The following is a 19,983-nucleotide window of genomic DNA, read 5'->3' as shown; positions in this document are numbered from 1 at the left end:
TTAAAATGATTAAATGCTCATTTTCTAGTAATGAGAAATCATAAAGAGTTATGACACAAAGGAAATCCAAATAAGGATTTCTCTAACTGATGCATTATGAAAAGTACAAGTTTATCCAAAAAAATATAAATATATGAATCTGTATCTACCTACCTGTTTTCAGATGTATTCCAATTGTGTTCAAACCAAAGGTCTACCTAAAAGCCAATGAATCTGTATACATAGGTTAAAATTCCAAATGTTCTAGTAATGAGGCATTAAGATCATAGTTATTACACCAAATACTGAGTGAGAACAATTTGTCACCACTTTTAAGAGAAAAGATGCCTTCTTAAAGCTTTGATTTCTTTTGAATTCAGAAGTCTGAATGATACTGGTGATACTGGTAAGTAGAGAGAACAGCAGCTTTCGATGTCGTCTACAGCATTTTATTTTATCCTATATAATGCAGGTGCAATATTATACATAAAAAGTTGGTCTTAAGATTTACTCCTTGCCTTATGCAGCGATTCTCTTAAGTGTATTTAAAACAAATAACATGGACATTATTTTTCCTTTATCACAATCAAATTACAAAAACAGCAAAGGTTTATTACATTCTTGTGCATGTCTGAAGGAGCTGTGAAGCCTGAGCACAGGTTTAAAGGTCTTGTCTCCATGTCGGGATTGCCCTGTGATAGACAGATTACACATAATGTGACTGAATGTTTGCATGGTGTTAATACAGAATACAAGAGTTAACACTGGAACACAACTTGAACAGATGCTGAAATAAACCTGTAGTGAAAACACACAGACAGGCGAGTCCAACGGGATGGATTTTGCAGGCATGGCGATTATGTGCCCAACTGTTTATTATACAGACTACAAATCTGTACAAAGTTATGGAGAAACTGATGGGAGTTCGTTCTTCTATATCATTGCACATAAGGGCTCACTGACTGGTTTGATGAGTCTAGCAAATGTCTAGATCAGCCATGAAACTCTACCTGTGTACTGATTGGTTGCTAGACGTCAGCACCACAGTCTATCAGTCATGATCTACCATCTATGTAAGTCCAGACTAAACAGCCGGACACAGTCTCTGCGCACACCAAGAGACTTACCACTTTACCCTCCTCCTCTCCAACACCACCCACCAGCCAGATCTGCTATGGAATGAGGAGGTGGTGGGGGATTCCTCTCGTTTTTTGCAGCAGCAGCAGCATGTTAATATAGCATCTTAATATCTCCATGTCTGAGCATGTCACCCAGCAGCAGTTTACAACAAATAGTCCATCAAAACCAAACCTCCTTACACTTCCTTCCCATCAATAATCAATGTTCAATTTATTTGAGAGTTGTCAGGAGGATGTAAATCATACATCAGTCACCAGATCTCAAACTGAACTATGACCTTTTTGGAGTGACATTTAAGACAACACTCCCCATCACAACCATCAAACACCAACTGAGGGTAGAATACTTTTCGGTTCTCCAGTACGGTTCCAGAGACTTGACAAATATTTACCAATTTGCAGTAAAGCCGCTCTGGTGACATGTTGTCTGATGTCTGTCACCATGTGATGAGCCATACACAGGATCCTGTTGAAACTTCTCTTTAAACCTCAAAGCTGTCTGTTCATTCTGTCATTATTTGGTATAATTCAACTACTTCTTAGACCTGTTTGACTTGAAATTTCGATGAGAATGTAGTTGGTTTGTAGTAATTGGTTTGTTATACCCAGTAATTGGTTTTTGTTATACCCAGAGCAAAAGTTTGTATACCCTGAACAGCTGCTGTTTGAATATATATTTTATTGTGAGTCTCTAACTTGTTTTATTCTCTGCATAGTGACGGGAAAGACATCAGGTCCCAGCTTGTCTTCACCGCTGAAAGCTCTGACAGTTCAGAGATAAAACCTCAGAGTTCATTATTATGTCATATTATGAGTACAGATTATGTCATGGTGCAATTTGTAAAATTAAGACAAAACCTATACTTTTGGCTTATGTAAACAGATTAATGAATAAATCCATACCTATGAAACATGTGATAAACAGGTCCACCTCCTGTTGGCCCGATCTCTTTGGTGCGTTCTTCCCATCCTTTGGTTGGTTTCCAGAGTCTTGAAGGATCTCGGCTAACGTGACCTTCAACCTGCAAAAACAACATCAGTGATCACTGATAAAGGTTAATTAAAATTTCACCAGACTATTTATTTCCATTGAACGGTCACCTTCTCTTTTCGTTTAGCCTGCTTCTTCAGCCGTTCCACCTGCTCCTCCTCTTTAGCCTGCCTTTCTTGCAGTTTTGTTTCTAGCTTGTGTAGATCCTAAACAAAGAAACATTGTTCTGAGATTTTCGAAATAAATCAAAACTGCAACTGTGATGCTCTCCACTCACCCTCTCTTGAAAACGTTTGATGCCATCAGCAGCCAGTCTCCTCCTCTCCTCCACCTCCGCTCGCTCCTGCTCTTCCTTCTCCACCATTCTCCGCTCCTCCTCTTCTTTCCTCTCCCTGATGTGGGCCTCCACAGCGAGTTTGACCTCCTGCTGCCTCCGCCTCTCCTCCTTTAGTCTTCTGTTCCGCATCACCTCTTCCCTGAGTCGCTCCTCCTCCTCCTGCTCCTGCTTATCCTTCCTCTGCTTCCTCCAGACTTCCAGACGGAGTGCCGCCTCCCGCCGCTCCTCTTCCTGTTTGAGACGTTGGGCTTCCGCTAGGGCGACTTCTTGCTCCTTCATCACAGCCTCCTCAACCTGGTGTTCATGTTGCACACGAGCTTCCAGTTCTCTCTGCTTTTCTGACCTCCATCTCTGGATAGCCTAGTAAATAAGATATATTTTCTTACCCAAATTATGGGAGGACTGTATACATGCAAAACTGGATTCTTTGAATATCTGTATTGTTAAATAGCACATAACTCATTAGCACTGTTTTCAATGTCACATATCAAGTTTCCAATGTATTAAGATCATAATACTATAGTTATCCATCATCATGTATTATAAATATCATAAATGTATCATTTATTTCAATCATTTTATGTATTTATTGTCATGTTTTTTCATGTGTATCCTAAACAATAATATTTCTAATATTAATGTAATTTGTAGTGGAATCAAATCTTTTCCAAACTTTGTGGCTTTGACTAAATCTGCATACTAACCTAAACAGTGCATAACTCCAATGCTGCTCATTGATTGGTTTTTTTTTTGTTTTGTTTTTTTTAAAAACAATAAACAGTGTTCACAAAGAATATTTAGTTTCCTCTCCTTAACCATGTTCAAGAATTTTTGTAGACATTAATTCAAAATAATCATTAAACTAGATTTTCACATTTCTCAAAATCTTTCAGCGGGGGGTGATGTGCTGATCAGCCATAACATTAAAACCACTGACAGGTGAAGTGAATACCATTATGTGTCTCATTACAGTGGCACCTGTAATGGGTGGGATATATTAGGCAGCAAGTGAACTGGTTAAGTGTAAGGACTTTTGACAACGGACAAACTGTGATGGCTAGACGACTGTTTATTAATTCCATTCTCATATACCACAATTCCCATTAAAAAAAAGAATACTGAGCCATCTTGCTACTCCCACAGCTAAGGTTAACCAACAATGTGTTCTAAAGAATTTTAACTGCTGCTATTTCTAACCAAAATTACAAATTAAATGAAATTCTGAACAAATTAGTAATTTAATATTCGTTTTAATTTAGTAATTTCATGACCATGATCATGATAAAGCATTTACTGAGGGTGAACAAACACCTTGGGATCATGAAAGGAAATGTTCATTTTAAAACTGAAATCAATATTACTTCCTTTTTAACAGCCACACAAGATTTCATTAATTCAGCTTTCAACACTGAAAAGTCCAGTGTGGACTCACCGCTTTCTTCTTTTCCTGGAGACGGCACATTTCTAGATACCAGTCCTCGTGCAATCGTATTTCCTCCTCGGTCTTGCCTGGTAAGTAAAGTTTAACCTCAGACCTGTAGGAGGGTTTTCCATGGTGCTTGGTCCACACTTTTAGGAAGCTCTGATGGTCATATTGGTCCCAGCCTCCCAGTTTCCCTCCTGTCTGCTGCAGGAATGTTTCCAGAGCCAACACATCTACAGGAAACTCCTGTCTTGTTTTTGTGGCCATGCCATGCTTGGTTTTCTGAAATACGGGAAACTCGCCGTCTTTCTTCACAGCCAGTGTCCAAGAGTCAATCTTCCTTTCAAAGGCAGATACCTCTTGCCAACAAGTCCTTTCTTCCTGTAAAAGCTCCTCAAAACTAACAGAAAAACGAGTAAACGATGTTTACTTTTACACTCTAGGTATGATTTAATAAATAAATTGTTATAAAGTGTTTTTATATTTTATATATATATATATATATATATATATATATATATATATATATATATATATATATATATATATATATATATATATATATATATATATATATACACACACACATATATACACACCTTTTATGTTGTTGCTCTTTGAAAGTGTTGATGGACTGTTCGATCTCACTCATGATATCTTTCAGTTTTTCAATCACTGAAATTTAAAGAGAGAGAAAAGCTTCCTTTAACGAAGAGTCTACATTTACATATAGAGATAAAAAGCTACTGTATTTGTAATCATTCATATTCAAAGTACAGGTTTCATTAGAACATTACTTACAATTGGGAGATGGCTTCACATCCATCAGCTGCCCCTGGAATCTGTACACACTATTTCTGATTTTTTGTAGTTGTTGCTGCACTCTCAGAGCTACAACAAAATGGAAAATAAAGCAATATGAAGAGACTGCATTAAGCTATAGGATGTAAGAGCTTGAAATTTTACCTCCTCTGATTGAAAAACAGTATCACAGGCTACTTACTGAAGAACATTTCATACAGTATGCTGCGCTTTTCCTCCCCTGAGCTCATGGCTGTGAGTGCACTCATTTCAATAGAATTTACGTCTATGTTCTATGTACACTGTTTAAATGACAAACAGTGCAGTGACTTTCATTTGTGACTGCTTGTGACCGTCACCGATCCTGAGGTGCAGTATCACAAACTGCACATATCCTCCAGAATGCACTAGTGACTGATCTTTGGCTGTGTAGCTGGAGTTGACAGGAACACTGTGTCTAATCATATAGTGCTTCTCAGGGCAGAGTACAGGCTGAATATAGGTGCTTTCCCTGTCTTGGAGGGTCATTGCATGTCTTTGTATCGGGTGAGGAAAACCCCCAATGCACTTGCAGTCTCCACAAAGACAGGGCGGAGGTATGAGTCAAGCCCCAAACCACGGAGAAGTGAGGCAAACACACTAACCACTGATTTTTTTTTTTTTCCCCAACTTTGTTACAGTCATGGAAATCACAAGCTGTCATTATTAAAGCTATTACTTAGATTATTATTTCAATACAACAGTTAGTGTCACTAAATTGATTGGACAAGTGGCATTCCACAAGTTTGGATACTTACTATAACAACTCTGAGAATTTTTGCTGCTTATCACTCCAGTGTTTGCTACAAACAATTTCAGCAATAGTTTGTTACACTGAAACTGTTAGCACAGCTACTATGTACACAGTGAGGTGATTATTCATCTATGGCTTCTTTGAGAACTATTTTTTTGACAGAGCAAAAAATAAACTAAAATATTTGGTCAAACTGTTTCTGAAATGCCAGTCTATATTAATTTCATGTTTATAGAAAGGCTTTACAAAGGCAATATGACTTATGATCCCAATCATCTGCTGTACTGAATATCATCATGGCTGTGGCTACCTACTGCTGAATCACAGTCTTGCTGATATTCAGTACAGCAGTGATACAGCTTAATTGAATCTTTACGTTTGATAGTTATCAGGCTGTTAACTGGTCACTTGAATTTAATGGGTTTAATTCAAACATGAATAAATGAAAAACAAAGATCTATAAATAATGTCCATTTGGATCTGTGGATATTTTTATTTTAACAACAGAAGGTTCCTGATTCCAAAAGTACTGGGAGGCTTTGGCTTTTTGGGTTTTTTTTGGGGTTTTTATTATGATTGACATCAAAGTACGACATTGAAGTGTGCCTTTATTAGAATGATCATTTTAGTAAACTGTCATGTGCATACTGCATGAGTAAAACACATTGTAGGCGCATCTTATGGCACAATTTTGTAATGAAGAATGACTACTACTACAACTACTACTATAGACGGATTAGGTTTTACTACATGCAAATTGACATACTATCCTGTATGTATAGTATGTCATTTATCTACTGTGATAGCAAACTGATTTAGTTTGAGAGTCAAAGACACTATATACCCAAGACCATCAAACTGATACACTATATTGGCTAATGTTTTGAGACACCTCTCCAAATCATTGAATTCAGGTGTTGTTTTTCAGGGGTTGGGCTCAGCCCCTTAGTTCTCTTAGACTCTTAATGTTTAAGCATACCAAGACATTTTGGACAATTTCATGCTCCCAACTTTGTGGGAACAGTTTGGGGATGATCCCTTCCTGTTCTAACATGACTGCACACCAGTGCACAAAGCAAGGTCCATTAAGACATGGATGAGTGACTTTGGTGTGGAGGAACTTGCCTGACCTGCACAGAGTCCTGACCTCAACCTGATAGAACACCTTTGGGATGAATTAGAGTAAAGACTCTGATCCATTCCAAAACTGGGACGTCTGCCTTTACAAGCACATGAATGTAATATGGAGTTGTCCCGCCCTTTGCAGCTATAAGAGCTTAATCTCTTCTGGGAAGACTTTCCACAAGGTTTAGGAGTGTGTTTATGGGAATTTTGACCAGTCCTCTAGAAGCACATTTGTGAGGTCAGACACTGATGTTGGACGAGAAGGTCTGGTTCGCAGCCTCTGCTCTAAATCATCCCAAAGGTGTTCTATCAGGTTGAGGTCAGAACTCTGAAGTTCCTCCACACCAAACTCACTCATCCATGCCTTTATGAACCTTGTGTGCAGTCATGTTGGAACAGGAAGGGGTCATCCACAAACTGTTCCCACAAAGTTGGGAGCATGAAATTGTCCAAAATATCTTGGTATGCTGAAGCATTAAGAGTTCCTTTCACTGGAACTAAGGGGCTGAGCCCAACCCCTGAATTCAATAATCTAAAGGGGTGTCCCAAAACCTTTAGCATTATAGATCCATAAGACTATTTGGTAACTTAAGAGTCAATGTGAAACAAAACATTAACAGTTCAAATTGGATACAAAAACAAAATAGACTCCTGTTGTAAAAGGGACATTAGTATTTTCCAACAACTTACTTTCAGCCTTAAGCTCCAGGTTCAGCTTGTTTTCAAACTCCTCTAATTCACAGCAACAATCTCTGAGGCCATTTCTCCTTTTGTGCTTATTCGTCGCTCTCTCTTTTTCATGTTTATCAACCCTGCACAGAGAGATTTATACATCAACAGAGGTATTCTCAGTTCATTTGTGTACTGTTTAAAACACTGTCACGGTTTACTCACAGCTTTCTAAAGTGTTCAGCTTTTCGTAGAAAGTCTGCTGTATTGGCCACAGCTCTGCTTTCCTCAGAGCGCTGCATTTTACAACGTTATAGTACACTCTCTTACAAAGCATTTACTACTTTGTTTTTAACTTTGGCATGAATTTCTTTGTGTTATATTTTCTAACATACGGCGCTTAGTGAAAAACGTCTTGGTTAGTGACGGTTAATAGCGAATGCTACTGCGGAATCTCAAATAGTGCCTTACTATCCTACATAGGTGCACTACCTAGAGCGTGTGACCCTAGAGCTCTGTACCCTAGTTAGTGCACTTCATTTTAAGAACAAAGCAATTCGGGATTTCACCAGGGCATCGGGCGTTTAATCGCCAAACGCTTAAGCATCTGGGAAGTAAACTGAAAGCATAACATGAAGAAATATATATATACACACTTTACGTGTTTTTGGTAATCGACCTAAGATTTATTAAATGATATTCGTACGAGTGAACGTGATTATATTTCCGCTGTTTGTTTGTTTTGCAATGCTTGTTGTCAAGGCGGCCATCTTGGATTTTGAATATGAAACTTTATGCTATGCAGGAAAAGCACACTTCTCACTGCCACCGCATAAGAACAAAGGTCCACTGTTATGGCAGATTTCCTTTCTCTAGAGACATCATAAAACTCCCTTATTTAACAAGCTAACGAAGCCAATTGAGGAAAAAAAATCAGAAATAGAACACTGAGGTTCTGTGATGGTAATTTACACTGATTAGTCATAACATTAAAACCACCTGCAGAATATTGTGAAGGTTCCCCATGTGTCACCAAAACCATCAGAGCATGGCCACCACAAGACCTCGTAAGGTGTGCTGTGGTATCTGGAAGAAAGGTATTAGCAGCAGATCCTTTTTGTGCAAACGAGGTAGGGAATCCATCGAGCGAACTTGATTGTCCAACCTTATCCAGAAAAGGCTGGTGTGGGTGCAGGTTTTCATTCCAAGCAAGAAGAAGCTACACCTGATTCCAACTGGCTAATGAACTGATCTCGGCTTTCAGTAGACTCAGGTGTAGCTTCTGCTCAGTTGGAATGAAAACCTGCACCCACACCTGCCCTTTGCGGGGAAGATTGGACACCCCTGGTCCAGCACATCCCACGGAAGCTCCACTGGATCAAGATCTGGGGAATTTGGAGGCCAAGTCAACACCTTGAATGCTTTGTCATGTTCCTTAAACCTTTCTTGTACAGTTTTTGTGGTGTGGCAGGCTGCATTGTACTGCTGACATAGGCCACTTGCCCTACCATTTAGGGGTTTACCTGATCTGCAGCAATATTTAGGTAGGCAGTACATGTCAAAGTAACATCCATAAGCACCATACATTTTATCACATTCTTTAAGCAACTTGAGCAATTAAGGGTTAAGGGCCTTGCACAGGGACCCAGAAATAGATCGGTGGACCTGAGATTCAAATTCACAACCCTCTGACCAGTAGTCCAATACCTTATCCACTAAGCTACCACATCCCCATGGCCCACATGAATCCTCATGAATGCCAGGATCCCAGTAGAACATTGGCCAGAACTTCACACTGCCATTGCCAGTTTCCATATCTTCCCCATGTAAGCAACACACACACATGCACATGCACACGCACACACCCAGCCACTCTCTTCCACTTCTACTTGGTGCAGTTCTGATGCTCACATGCCCATTGCAGGTGTATTTTTTGGCAGTGCACAGGGGTCAGCGTGGGCACTATTACAGTCTATGGCTATGCATACACACCAAACTGCGATGCACTGTGTGTTCTGATACCTTTCTATCATAGCCGGTATTTGTACCACAGTAATTCTTCTGTGGATTTAGACCAGACAGACTAACCTTACCTCCCCCCACACATCAACAAGTTCTGGTTGCCCACAACCCTGTCACCTGTTCTCCTTTCATGGACCACTTTTGGCAGGTACTAACCACTGCATACTGGGAACACCCCACATGAGCTGCTGTTTTGGAGATGCTCTGACACAGTCCTCTAGCAATCACAACTTGGCCCTTGTCAAACTTGCTCAGATCCTTACACTTGCCCAATTTTCCTGCTACCAACACATCAACTAGAACATACTGTTTATTTTCTTGCTTAATATATCCCACTCCTTGACAGGTGGTATTATTAATGAGATAATCTCTCTCTCTCTCTCTCTCTCTCTCTCTCTCACTCACATGTATGTATATATATATATATATAAAATAAAATGTATTGTAATTGTAATCCTTAAGCACAAGACTGCCCGATTGTAACAAACTAATCAAGCTGAGAATAGAAAGAGCCATTACTGGGAGAAGATATTTGGGATGTTCTATCCCCTTGATATGGAGACATAATTATCCCTGGAACCAAAATAGCAACGGTTCCTGTGGACACAGAGCAGGACTCAGAGAAAGTGTGAGCTGTGGAAACAGCAAGTGCTACAATTAAAGAAACAGGACATGAAATAACAGTTTTATAATAGCATATACAAAATTAGTGGTGTTAAACACTTGAATGTCTTATATTTTTCATAAAATTAAGCTAATTTGTAGATAATAGCCTACTTAAAAATCTAATATGGTTTGTTGTGTCTGCCTTTATCATATTAGCCCTATAACTTTCTACATGTTTAGAATGAATCCTAATTTTATTTACTTACACACTAGTACACCCAGAGAGTTAGAGTAAATGTTACCGATGCCGAAGCTACTGTTTTGAAATGATTGAAATGGGACCAAACTCCGTCATGCCATGTGACAAACCTGGCCAGAGACTGCCCTAAAAGCCAACAGTAGAAGTGTGAAACCTGGGCTGTGTTCCAATAGATGTTACATTATACAACCTAAGGTATCTGAACACCTGATCATGACACCCATATGTGGATCTTCAACTGCTGCCACAAAGTTCTAAACATATAAATGCCTGCAATGTCTTTGTATTCCGTAGCATTACAGTTTCTTTTCACATGACCTAAGAGACCTAGCCCAAACCTGTTCCAGCTTGACAATGGCCCATAAAGACCTGGTTTGCGGGCTTGGTGTAGACGATCTCGAGTGGCCGGCGCAGAGCCCTGACCTCAACGCCTTTGGGAAGAAATTGGAACGCTGACTATGCACTAATGCTCTTATGGCTGCATGATCACAAATCCCCACATTAACACTCCAAAATCTAGTCGAAAGCCTTCCCAGTGGAGTGGGAACAACTCAGTATTAAAAGTATCCCATGGTTTTTGGGATGTTGCGTTCTGTTCTCAGGTGTCCACATACTTTTAAACATATTTTGCACTGGAACTATGAGACAAAAGACTTTTGTGTGCAATAGACTTCCATTAATCTTGTAGCTCCAGTGCAAATCATTAGATGCCTAACATAATGTAACTCATTGACTAAATATAAAAAAAATTGTATGTGATTTTCATACAAAGTAGTCAGAGTTTAAAGAACCAGTTCCCAAGTGATCTAGTCAACATGACTATAGGTGGACCTTCGATTTAACACAACATTGTGCTCTCATTTCTACGTCCTGTGGAACATGACCTAGAGATCAGCAACCATCCTCCATTGATAAGGATGCATTAATTTATCTTTTAAGAAAGAGGAACGTGAATGATGGTGAGAAAACAGAAGTGCTGTCTAATGCCTGTGATGAAAGTTTATGGTTTAAATAACCTCAACAATAATAATAAACTCAACAAAAGTCACAATAATAAGAACACATACATTGATTAATTAAAAAAATTAAATACAAATCTAATCATAGAACGAGTTGTCAGAATCTGTCAAAAGAAATGTCATTGGTATCCATTTATCTTTATGTCTGTGGATCCTGGGTGTATCCTGGACAACACCTGTAACAAGGGAATATACCCTGCCTAACACCAATCTATTACAGGGCCCTATGCATGCTCTTAATCAAAAAAGGAGCCAAAAGCTTTATTTGCCAGTGAAATTATTTTTCTAGTTTGAAGTCAGAGCCCATGGTCAGCCATGATACAGCCCCTGGAGCAGAGAGGGTTAAGGACCTTGCTCAAGAGCCCCCAGTGTCACTGTGGCAGTTCTGGGCTTTGAACACTGACCCTCTGATCGGTAACCCAGAGCTAACGACTGAGCTACCACTGCTCCTACACTCTTTCCTAAGGTTCTACACAGAAGGATTCCCACAGGGAGACAAAACCAAAGACAATATACATGTCCATTTGATTGCTTTTGACTTGATATACTTTCAAATGGCATTTGCTGGTTAAATTAGTTACACATTTAGAATTGTTTACCATTGGATAGCTTGACAAAGTAAGTTACCGCTGCTAATATGGCAAGTGAAGTGTAATGGTAGGTTGAAACTTTGCCTAGAACTGAAGTCAAAAGTGAACCGAGGTCATCCCAATGACTCGCATCTTAATACTATGACCTATATTCCTGTACATAGTCTACTTAGAGCATAAGGTCCTATCATTAATAAGTGTGTGGACAGCATGTACATAATACACATGGATAGTCATTCCCAGAAAAGCAAAACACTTGTGTTCCAGGTAGATATTTTATATCGGAGATCATGCTAAATGTGTTTCTTGGTTTTTACACCACCATTATCCTGGCAAGCTGATCCGGCTGATCTTCACCAATGAAATAGATCAGTTAGAATAACATTTCAACTTCAACACAAAAGTATAGCATAAAAGCGGGCCAGGAGAACGGGCAGGCCTCGTGTTGAACGTGTTTGCGTGAGGGCTCACTCACATTTTGGTTGCGTCAGTGAAATCCTAGTCTCGGTGCGAGCACACATGCACAGCTTACCTTGCAGCGCTGCAGCATGGCTCAGTAACATTCCAAGAAGTGTCTGGATGTGTCCCAAGACGTCCCGTTGGATTCAGATAAGACAGTTCTTATAAAGGATTTAGAAGTGCTGTGAAGAGTTGGTTTTATTTGAAACAAATATTCGACTGCTTTTTGCTTGTGAACATTTTGTGACACAGAAAAACATTAGGTAGTCAAACAGAAATACAGATGAACAACCTGAAACACCTTTAAGTTTGTACTGTTCTTTAACATTCAATATTTTAATATGAATTAACTCCAATAATCACAGGCTACAAGGCAGGACTGGGAGTATTCCTACAGAAAATAGCTCTGACTGCAACACCTGCTAAACATAGCAATGTCACAGCTAGTCTAATCTGCCTTGTACACAATCTGTCTCTCAACGTTTTCTGTGATGCCTTCAGAACGGTTCAGCTGTTGTGTTTCATTCGAAAATAGCTGCATTACAGGATTTGCAACACAGCAGTGATGGCTAGAGGTCCCAGAGTTCAGGCATTCACTGATGGACAAAGTTTTGCAGTTAAGTACTGAACTTGACATACATCGCTATTTATGTATTTATGCTTACTTGAAATTAAGCTTTTGAGTCTTACAGTATATATAAAATGTAAAATAAATGAGCATCTTCAGGGTTTCTACTGGACCTATCAGCATACATTATATATAAAATGTGTGTGTATATATTATTTATATATATATACATACACATACATATATATATATATATATATATATACACACATATATACATATATATATACATATATATACATATATATACATATACATACATATATATACATACATATATATATATACACACATATATATATATATACACACACATATATATATATACACACACATACACATATACACACACACCAGTAACACTGATTATCTCCTCATCATGGCACCTGTTAGTGAGTGGGATATATTAAGCAGCAAGTGAACATTTTGTCCTCAAAGTTGATGTGTTAGAAACAGGAAAAATGGGCAAGTGTAAGGATTTGAGCGAGTTTGACAAGGGCCAAACTGTGATGGCTAGACGACTAGATCAGAGCATCTTCAAAACTGCAGCTCTTGTGGGGTGTTCCTGGTCTGCAGTGGTCAGTATCTATCAAATGTGGTCCAAGGAAAGAACAGTGGTGAACCCGCGACAGGGTCAGGGGCGGCCAAGGCTGCATGTGGGGAGGGAATGCTGGCCCGTGTGATCCGATCCAACAGAAGAGATACTGCATATGTAGCATACACACACGTATACATGTGTGTCTGTATACAGTTGTAACTAACCAAGTCAACAGCACCAACTTCAAATTTAGTCTGGATGTTACCTGTCCTCATTTTACCTTTTTGAAAACTTTTGTTGCCTCTAAAAGGTCTTACAACCAACATTTTATACCATTTAGAATCACGTGACTAAGAAAGACAGCTGAATATTGCTTTTTCATTTTGCTCAAAATGACAGCTTGGTGTTATTTTGACTAACCACATCTAGCTTGGCAATGTAATGAGAAGTAAATGTACACCAGTGAATAAATCCCAGGGGATGAGTGGCCTTGGAAGGCTTAAGCGCGAGACCTCACTATAGAAAGCAAACCCCTCTCTCTCTCTCTCACATCCCCAACAGCTGCTTGTGTGCGTCACATGTATGCTAGAGATCTCAAAGACTCGGACAGCTCAATGCTGTAAACCTAGAACATAGCAGCAAGCTCAATAAACATTTAAGTATACAGTATACTGTTTTAAAAAGACAAGTTGTCAGATCCCTTGCTAATCAGAAACCGTGTTTTAAAATGAATGATCATTACAAAGACATTAGAGCATGGTTCGTCAGATACTCCACACCCTGTTTTATGTCGTCTCACCTGCTCCACACTCACAGTATTATGGCTAATATGAATGTTCCTATTCATTTGTGCCATCTTACAGGGCATGGCATGGCATGGCATTATATATATATATATATATATATATAAACAAATAAAAGGAATAATCAAGTCAACTGCTTTTCTGGACTTCATGGGAACATTAAAAAAGCACAAGCAATTAGTTTGACTTAAAACTCCTGAAATGAAAGAAAACCGTCACACTCTGGGGCATTCCTTTATGATTAGCTGTCCTTTCGGTCTTTCCCCTAAGTTCCAGCAAGCAGGATAGACACATTCACCACCCTTATCTTGCTGCCCTTTGCTTTTAAAGGCTATGACACAGCGACCCATATGAATAAGCCGTTTAAAATGAAACGCAAGACAATTATGTCAAACACTACAGGGTGGCTCTGTGTAAAAGGCCACTTCAGGTCAGTGTGATGGTGACAGTGGCACATTAGGAAAGCTGGTAGTGACATGGCTTGTTTTTACATTTTATACCTGTAGTAAATGATCAGAAAAAGTAAGCCATGATCTGTCTAGACTCAGCCCTGTAGTGCAGCCAATCACCTGAGAAAGCACTCGTGTCAAACCTGTAATGTAGGCCACATTTTCAGTAGGGCATTATTCACGGTTATTTAAAGACACAGTGAAGTAGGTTGAACGTCACATGTCAAACACTGAAAGAAGACAAACACAAAGAAACAAAAGACACTTTAGGGTGTGTCCATAAACCAAAACAAATGACGAAGAGCAAATCGGATTTTCCGAATCGATACCATTTACGCTTCGATATAAACGTTCTGATGTTGACACAAACAGGTTGCTATAGTGTAGGCTACAGAAAATAGTATCTAAAATAGTTGAATTTTAAGGGGGGGGATTGGGGGAGCCATACATATGAGTCTGAAGTAAGCTTTTTAGAAACGAGGAAATAAATAACCACATTGTGTCCAAAGTGCATAGGCGGAGATGATCTTAAGTAACGTGCGTTACGTAGCTGGTCTGACATGAATCACTCGACATCACTGCATGACTGTGCAAGTTTGTGACACAAGGAAGTAGCACAAGCCTGGGATGTACCTGTCGAGAGTGAAACAGTTACTCAGAAACAGTCATATCCGATTAAAAAAAAAAAGAAAGAAAAAAAGACCAAAGTGAAATAGAATAAAAGAAGTGCAACCGAGGTTTATTGTTAAATATGCTCTGGGGACATTGACAAGCCATTGGAAAAAGGAATTTCAAAACTTCACTGCAATAAAGTGCAAGTTTTTCTGATAGCTAGGACTGTACATTTGTTTCTTCCGCTTGTGAAATGTGCGCCTAAGTACGAAAAGCCCTTGTTTTCCGCAAAACTGGATCTAGAGTAAGAATTTATCCATGGACGATGATACGTTTTACAAATATTGTCAGAAATTAGAAAAAAAAAAAAAATCAATTCAGTGAACCAGCGCTTTGAGAAGATCAGCATTGATTGAACACACCACATGCTGTAAATGAAAAAAATTAACTGATCCAACTGCTTTCGCTTTAAATTCCATCTTGCCTCAACACAATTCAGGGGACTACCGAAATACTCTAGTTTTAACCTGAATATATTATTTAATAAAAAAAAAAAAAAAACCCCAAAAAAACCTAAATAACCTTTTTTTGCTGCGGGTTTACAATCAAATTGAGGAAAACTGGTGAAAATGATGACAGTAGTCAGGCAGTTAGAAAAAGAGTGGCACAGTCCAGGAACATGGAACAGTCGCAAGATCATACGCTGTGCATAGGAGAAATAAAGCACTTATGGTTTTCACGTAACGTCAACCACGTCATAAAGCTTCTGTATGCTCGAAGGGAGTAACGAATGCATTCCATTCCTGACACATTGACAAAAAATCATGAAAAGCATAACCATGGGTTCAGAAAAGAGGAGCAATACAATAGTATTGTGCAGATGCCAGCAAGATAAAAGGGAAATTAAGTTAGACACATCCCATCACCTTTGCATAGTGACAAATACAAAGCAGAGGGATCAGGCAAAACTGCAAAAAATTAAATAAAAAGGAAAAACAAACAAAAACAAAAAAAAACATTGTGTGGGAGAAAATATCAGGCATGCCCACAGAACAGAAATAATCTATCCTTAAAGTCTTTGATTGATTCCTTATTCTGTACAAAGCGTACATGTGGAGAACGGGAAACTCAAAAGGAGTTTGGTGCTCTGAGACGCTTTTTAAAACCAACATCGATAGCGTCTTAGTCATTATCTGTGAAGTAGCACAAAAGCTTCAAGCTTCTCTGGAATATTTCCTCTATACGTGAGATTATACTTGATGATGGTGCGGGCAGCCAAGCACTGCAGTGTGGTGTGATTTATGGGCTGAATCAGGTTCTTGGCCATCTCCTTCTCATCTAACAGGTCACATGCAGTCTGCCTGAAGGAATTGGTGCTGTCAAAATGCGTGCCACCTGCGATAAGCAGCTTCATGATGTCGGGGTGGTTGTTGGAGGCGGCTACGTGCAGAGGACTGTTATTGTCTTCATCGCGACAGTTTACATCAGCGCCGCATTCCAGGAGAATGGAAGTCACCTGGAACGAAGGGAACTTGCAGACTGGGTAGCGGCCAACACACGTGGTGTTTCTGTCCACGGCCAGGTGAAGGGGGCTGTAGCCGTTTTTCCCGCATGGATGCAGCTTGAGGAACTTGTAAATGGTCTCTTTCTTGTAGTGGTCCTGCTCGACCGTGCACGGGACTTTCTCCAGCAAGCAGATGAGGTGCAGTATGATTGCAAGCGCCTTGCTGAGCTGGGCCGGGTCGGGTCCGGGTTGTCGCTGCTTCATGGCACGGTCGATCTCCAGCACACTTTTGCTAAGGATGCCCATGAGGTCGTCAAAGGACACACAAGTCCCCAGGAGGCCTTTGGCACGGTCCTGCAGCATGAAAGAAAAAAGCTCAGCGAATGAGAGCAAGCTGCTGGCAGTCATAGGACTAAGTGGGTCCAAGTTATTCTGTTGCATATCCAGGGCATACTTCCACAGGTTGATGCACCGCTCAAAATTCCCTGAATCGGCATAGACAGCTCCTCGGTACCGGATGTAGTATGAGGTGTCTGGATGCGACGGGCCCAGGATGCGTTCTCTAATAAGGAGCGCCTGCATTCGCATCTCATCCGGGTCCGAGATCAAACTGTCCAGCTCTTCCATGCTCCCTGCCTCCTTTGTGTAGTCGTATGCCATTATAAGTTCCTTAGGTTCTCCTTTAACGAGGACGTTGCTGCAGTCGCTGTATCGCATCTCCATGGCTCTCTTCCAGTATTTTAAAGCACCCAGGAGATCCCTCTTTTTGTCCACAAAAGTAGCACCCAGCAATTCTAAAGCATTAATTCGTTCCATTTTGTTCGTCTGAGGGTGTTGTGTGAGGAAGTCTACTATGTTCGTGTGCCCAGTGACACTAGCTGAGAGCAAAGGAGTCATTCCGTAGCCATCCTTTTCCATTGTGGCACCATACTTCAGAAGCATTTTCATTATCTCCAAACTTCCTGATTCAGCGCAATCATGTAAAGCGGTGTTACCTACAGAAGGAAGAGAGGGTTAGTAGTTAAATGGGGCATCACAACCTCACCACTGAAAGTTAAAGTGATTCAGCACAAATAGAAGTCCCAGGAAGAGATAAAGACTAGCGGAATAAAACTTGACAAATTGCTTAACATTTGGACAGACTGAAGATGCATTTTACCTTTGACACTTTTCCTATTCACATCAGCACCTCTCTCCAGCAGATACTGCGCAATCTCTTTGTGGCCCTTATAACAAGAAATCATGAGGCATGTGTGGCCATGTCGATTGGCCACTTCCAGGTCAGCCTTGTGTTCCACCAGATACTTGACGATGTCGAGGTGGCCGTCGAAGCAGGCTGCTCTCAGAGGGGTTGAATTGGTGAGTGTTGTGTTGTTTACAGAAGCACCGTGTCCCAAGAGCGACTGCACTACCTTCAGGTGTCCGGCTGCCGACGCGGCCCACAGCGGCGGGGCTCCTTCGATGGTCTCGCCGTCGAAGTTGACAGATCCTCCGACTTCAACAGGGGCACAGCAGCACTCGAGAAGGTACTCGACCAAATCGAGGTGCCCGTAGCGCGATGCCATCAACAGCGGGGTCGCTCCGTTCGTTTTCTCAGACATCAGTTTTGTAACCTCATGATCGGTTTTGTTCTCCAACAGCTTCTGAAGCAACTTGAGCTTGCCATCCCGGGCTGCATTGAATACTGCAGTTTTTAAATCCATTGCATCTGGTTGCTTGCCGTCTTCCTAAACGAACAGAAGAAAACAGTGAGATCAGGCACCGCCGGGCTGATGATCTGAAACATTCTATTATAGACAAGTGAACAAAGAAAATCAAGATCACACCTTCTACAGTTCCGGGATTTATCTAGATTACACACAAGGCGTAAATTTCCTTCACACTGGTCATGGATCATCAACACCCTCCAGACCAAAAGAACCAGTTTGCGTTCCCAATGCCGATAGCTCTGTGCTATATTAGCTAGCTGGCTAAGCTTATATTTATATAAATAACTAACAGGTACCATCCTAGAAATCTTGTAAAAATAAATAAATAAACTATCCAAGGTGATCTTGTGACTAAATAAGACGTGGATAGCTTCTTAGATAACAGTCGGCAAATCTTACTCGTTAATATGAACTGGGTTATTTAGTCAGTCTAGCTAGCTAGTTATGTCAGTTTGCATAGGGAAAGATTCCAGAAATACTTACTACATTAATCACAATGCCCAGAAAGTAATTTCGCTTTATAATAAGTTAACTTAAATTCCCGAAAGTGTAGACGTGTACCGATCCAGTTTCACGACAGAGTAAACAGCAGCTACGTATCTACCCAGCTTAGCGAAGGAAAAAGTGGCCGACTTTCTACCTTGTCCTCGCTGCTCCTCGATGCTGCTCGAAGCTAAATCCACTGTTTGGTGTCTCCTCAGTTGACCAGCAGAACCATGACAGCACGAGAGACGCTCAGATTCACTTGCTTCAGTGGATTTTTCATGATAACCCGTGTCTTTGCTGAATATATACAACTTCTTTTTAATGTAAATCAGAGCCGTAGTGCTGGAATCCGACCGCAGTCAGCTCGCCACCCCCGCTTAGCCCACAGCTCACCTAGCTTAGCTAGCTTTACGGCTGTAGCTGGCTAATCTTAGACAATGCCGTAGAACAACAGGCTGTTTTCTCCCCCCCGCTAATGAAGTCTTCCCTCAGGAAACAAAGACAATCACACGACTCTTCTCAGTGCCTGTTTGTTCCATTACCATCACCCGATACTTGCTATTCCTCACGACGAATAAGGAAGTGTATGACAGTGGCTGCTCTCGCGCATCGGCAGCTTCCCGTTAAAGTCACATTAATCCCACCCCTTTAATGATTGGCGTTGAAGCTAGCCAATCAGAAACGGTTGGGTCGGTCCGCGAAGTCTAAGCGAACGTAAACAATGAATTTCGCTGGTCACGACTATTAGGCGCCTGATCAGTTACTCACGACGATTAGATTTTTTTTAGGAGTCACGTTGTTTAAACGATTTAACACAGAATACGAACGTTATTATTCGTGTAAAGTATGTTTAGATATTTACAGTATATAAGATTATGACCATCTGCCTAATATTGTGTGGGTCCCCCTTTTGCTCCCAAAACAGCCCTGACCTGTCGAGGCATGGACTCTACTAGATCCCTGAAGGTGTCCTGTGGTATCTGGCACCAAGATTTTAGCAGCAGATCCGTTTACAATTTTAAGGACTTAAAGGATACTTACA

The 19,983-nt window shown here is 40.4% G+C and overlaps 2 protein-coding genes across 2 annotated transcripts; both read right to left on the bottom strand.

Moving 5' to 3' along the window:
* Positions 1-412: 412 nt before the first annotated feature.
* On the bottom strand, positions 413-8,019 carry LOC131353087 (coiled-coil domain-containing protein 112). Its single transcript, XM_058389805.1, has 9 exons — positions 7,483-8,019; positions 7,279-7,400; positions 4,671-4,760; positions 4,469-4,544; positions 3,879-4,269; positions 2,387-2,806; positions 2,220-2,315; positions 2,022-2,140; positions 413-671 (listed from the first exon to the last, which is right to left on the bottom strand). The coding sequence occupies exons 1-9, from the start codon at positions 7,557-7,559 to the stop codon at positions 641-643; spliced, it is 1,422 nt and encodes a 473-aa protein (XP_058245788.1). The 5' UTR covers positions 7,560-8,019; the 3' UTR covers positions 413-640.
* A 7,324-nt stretch (positions 8,020-15,343) lies between these two features.
* fem1c (fem-1 homolog c) lies at positions 15,344-19,573 on the bottom strand. Its single transcript, XM_058390316.1, has 3 exons — positions 19,096-19,573; positions 17,906-18,473; positions 15,344-17,741 (listed from the first exon to the last, which is right to left on the bottom strand). Exons 2-3 carry the CDS (start codon positions 18,447-18,449, stop codon positions 16,432-16,434), a joined length of 1,854 nt encoding a protein of 617 aa, XP_058246299.1. The 5' UTR covers positions 18,450-18,473; positions 19,096-19,573; the 3' UTR covers positions 15,344-16,431.
* Positions 19,574-19,983: the final 410 nt, after the last annotated feature.

The sequence above is a fragment of the Hemibagrus wyckioides genome, linkage group LG05 (genome assembly GCF_019097595.1).
Source record: "Hemibagrus wyckioides isolate EC202008001 linkage group LG05, SWU_Hwy_1.0, whole genome shotgun sequence".
Lineage (NCBI taxonomy): Eukaryota > Metazoa > Chordata > Actinopteri > Siluriformes > Bagridae > Hemibagrus > Hemibagrus wyckioides.
Note: the sequence above shows the minus strand (reverse complement) of the source record. Positions and strands in the feature narration are given on the sequence as shown.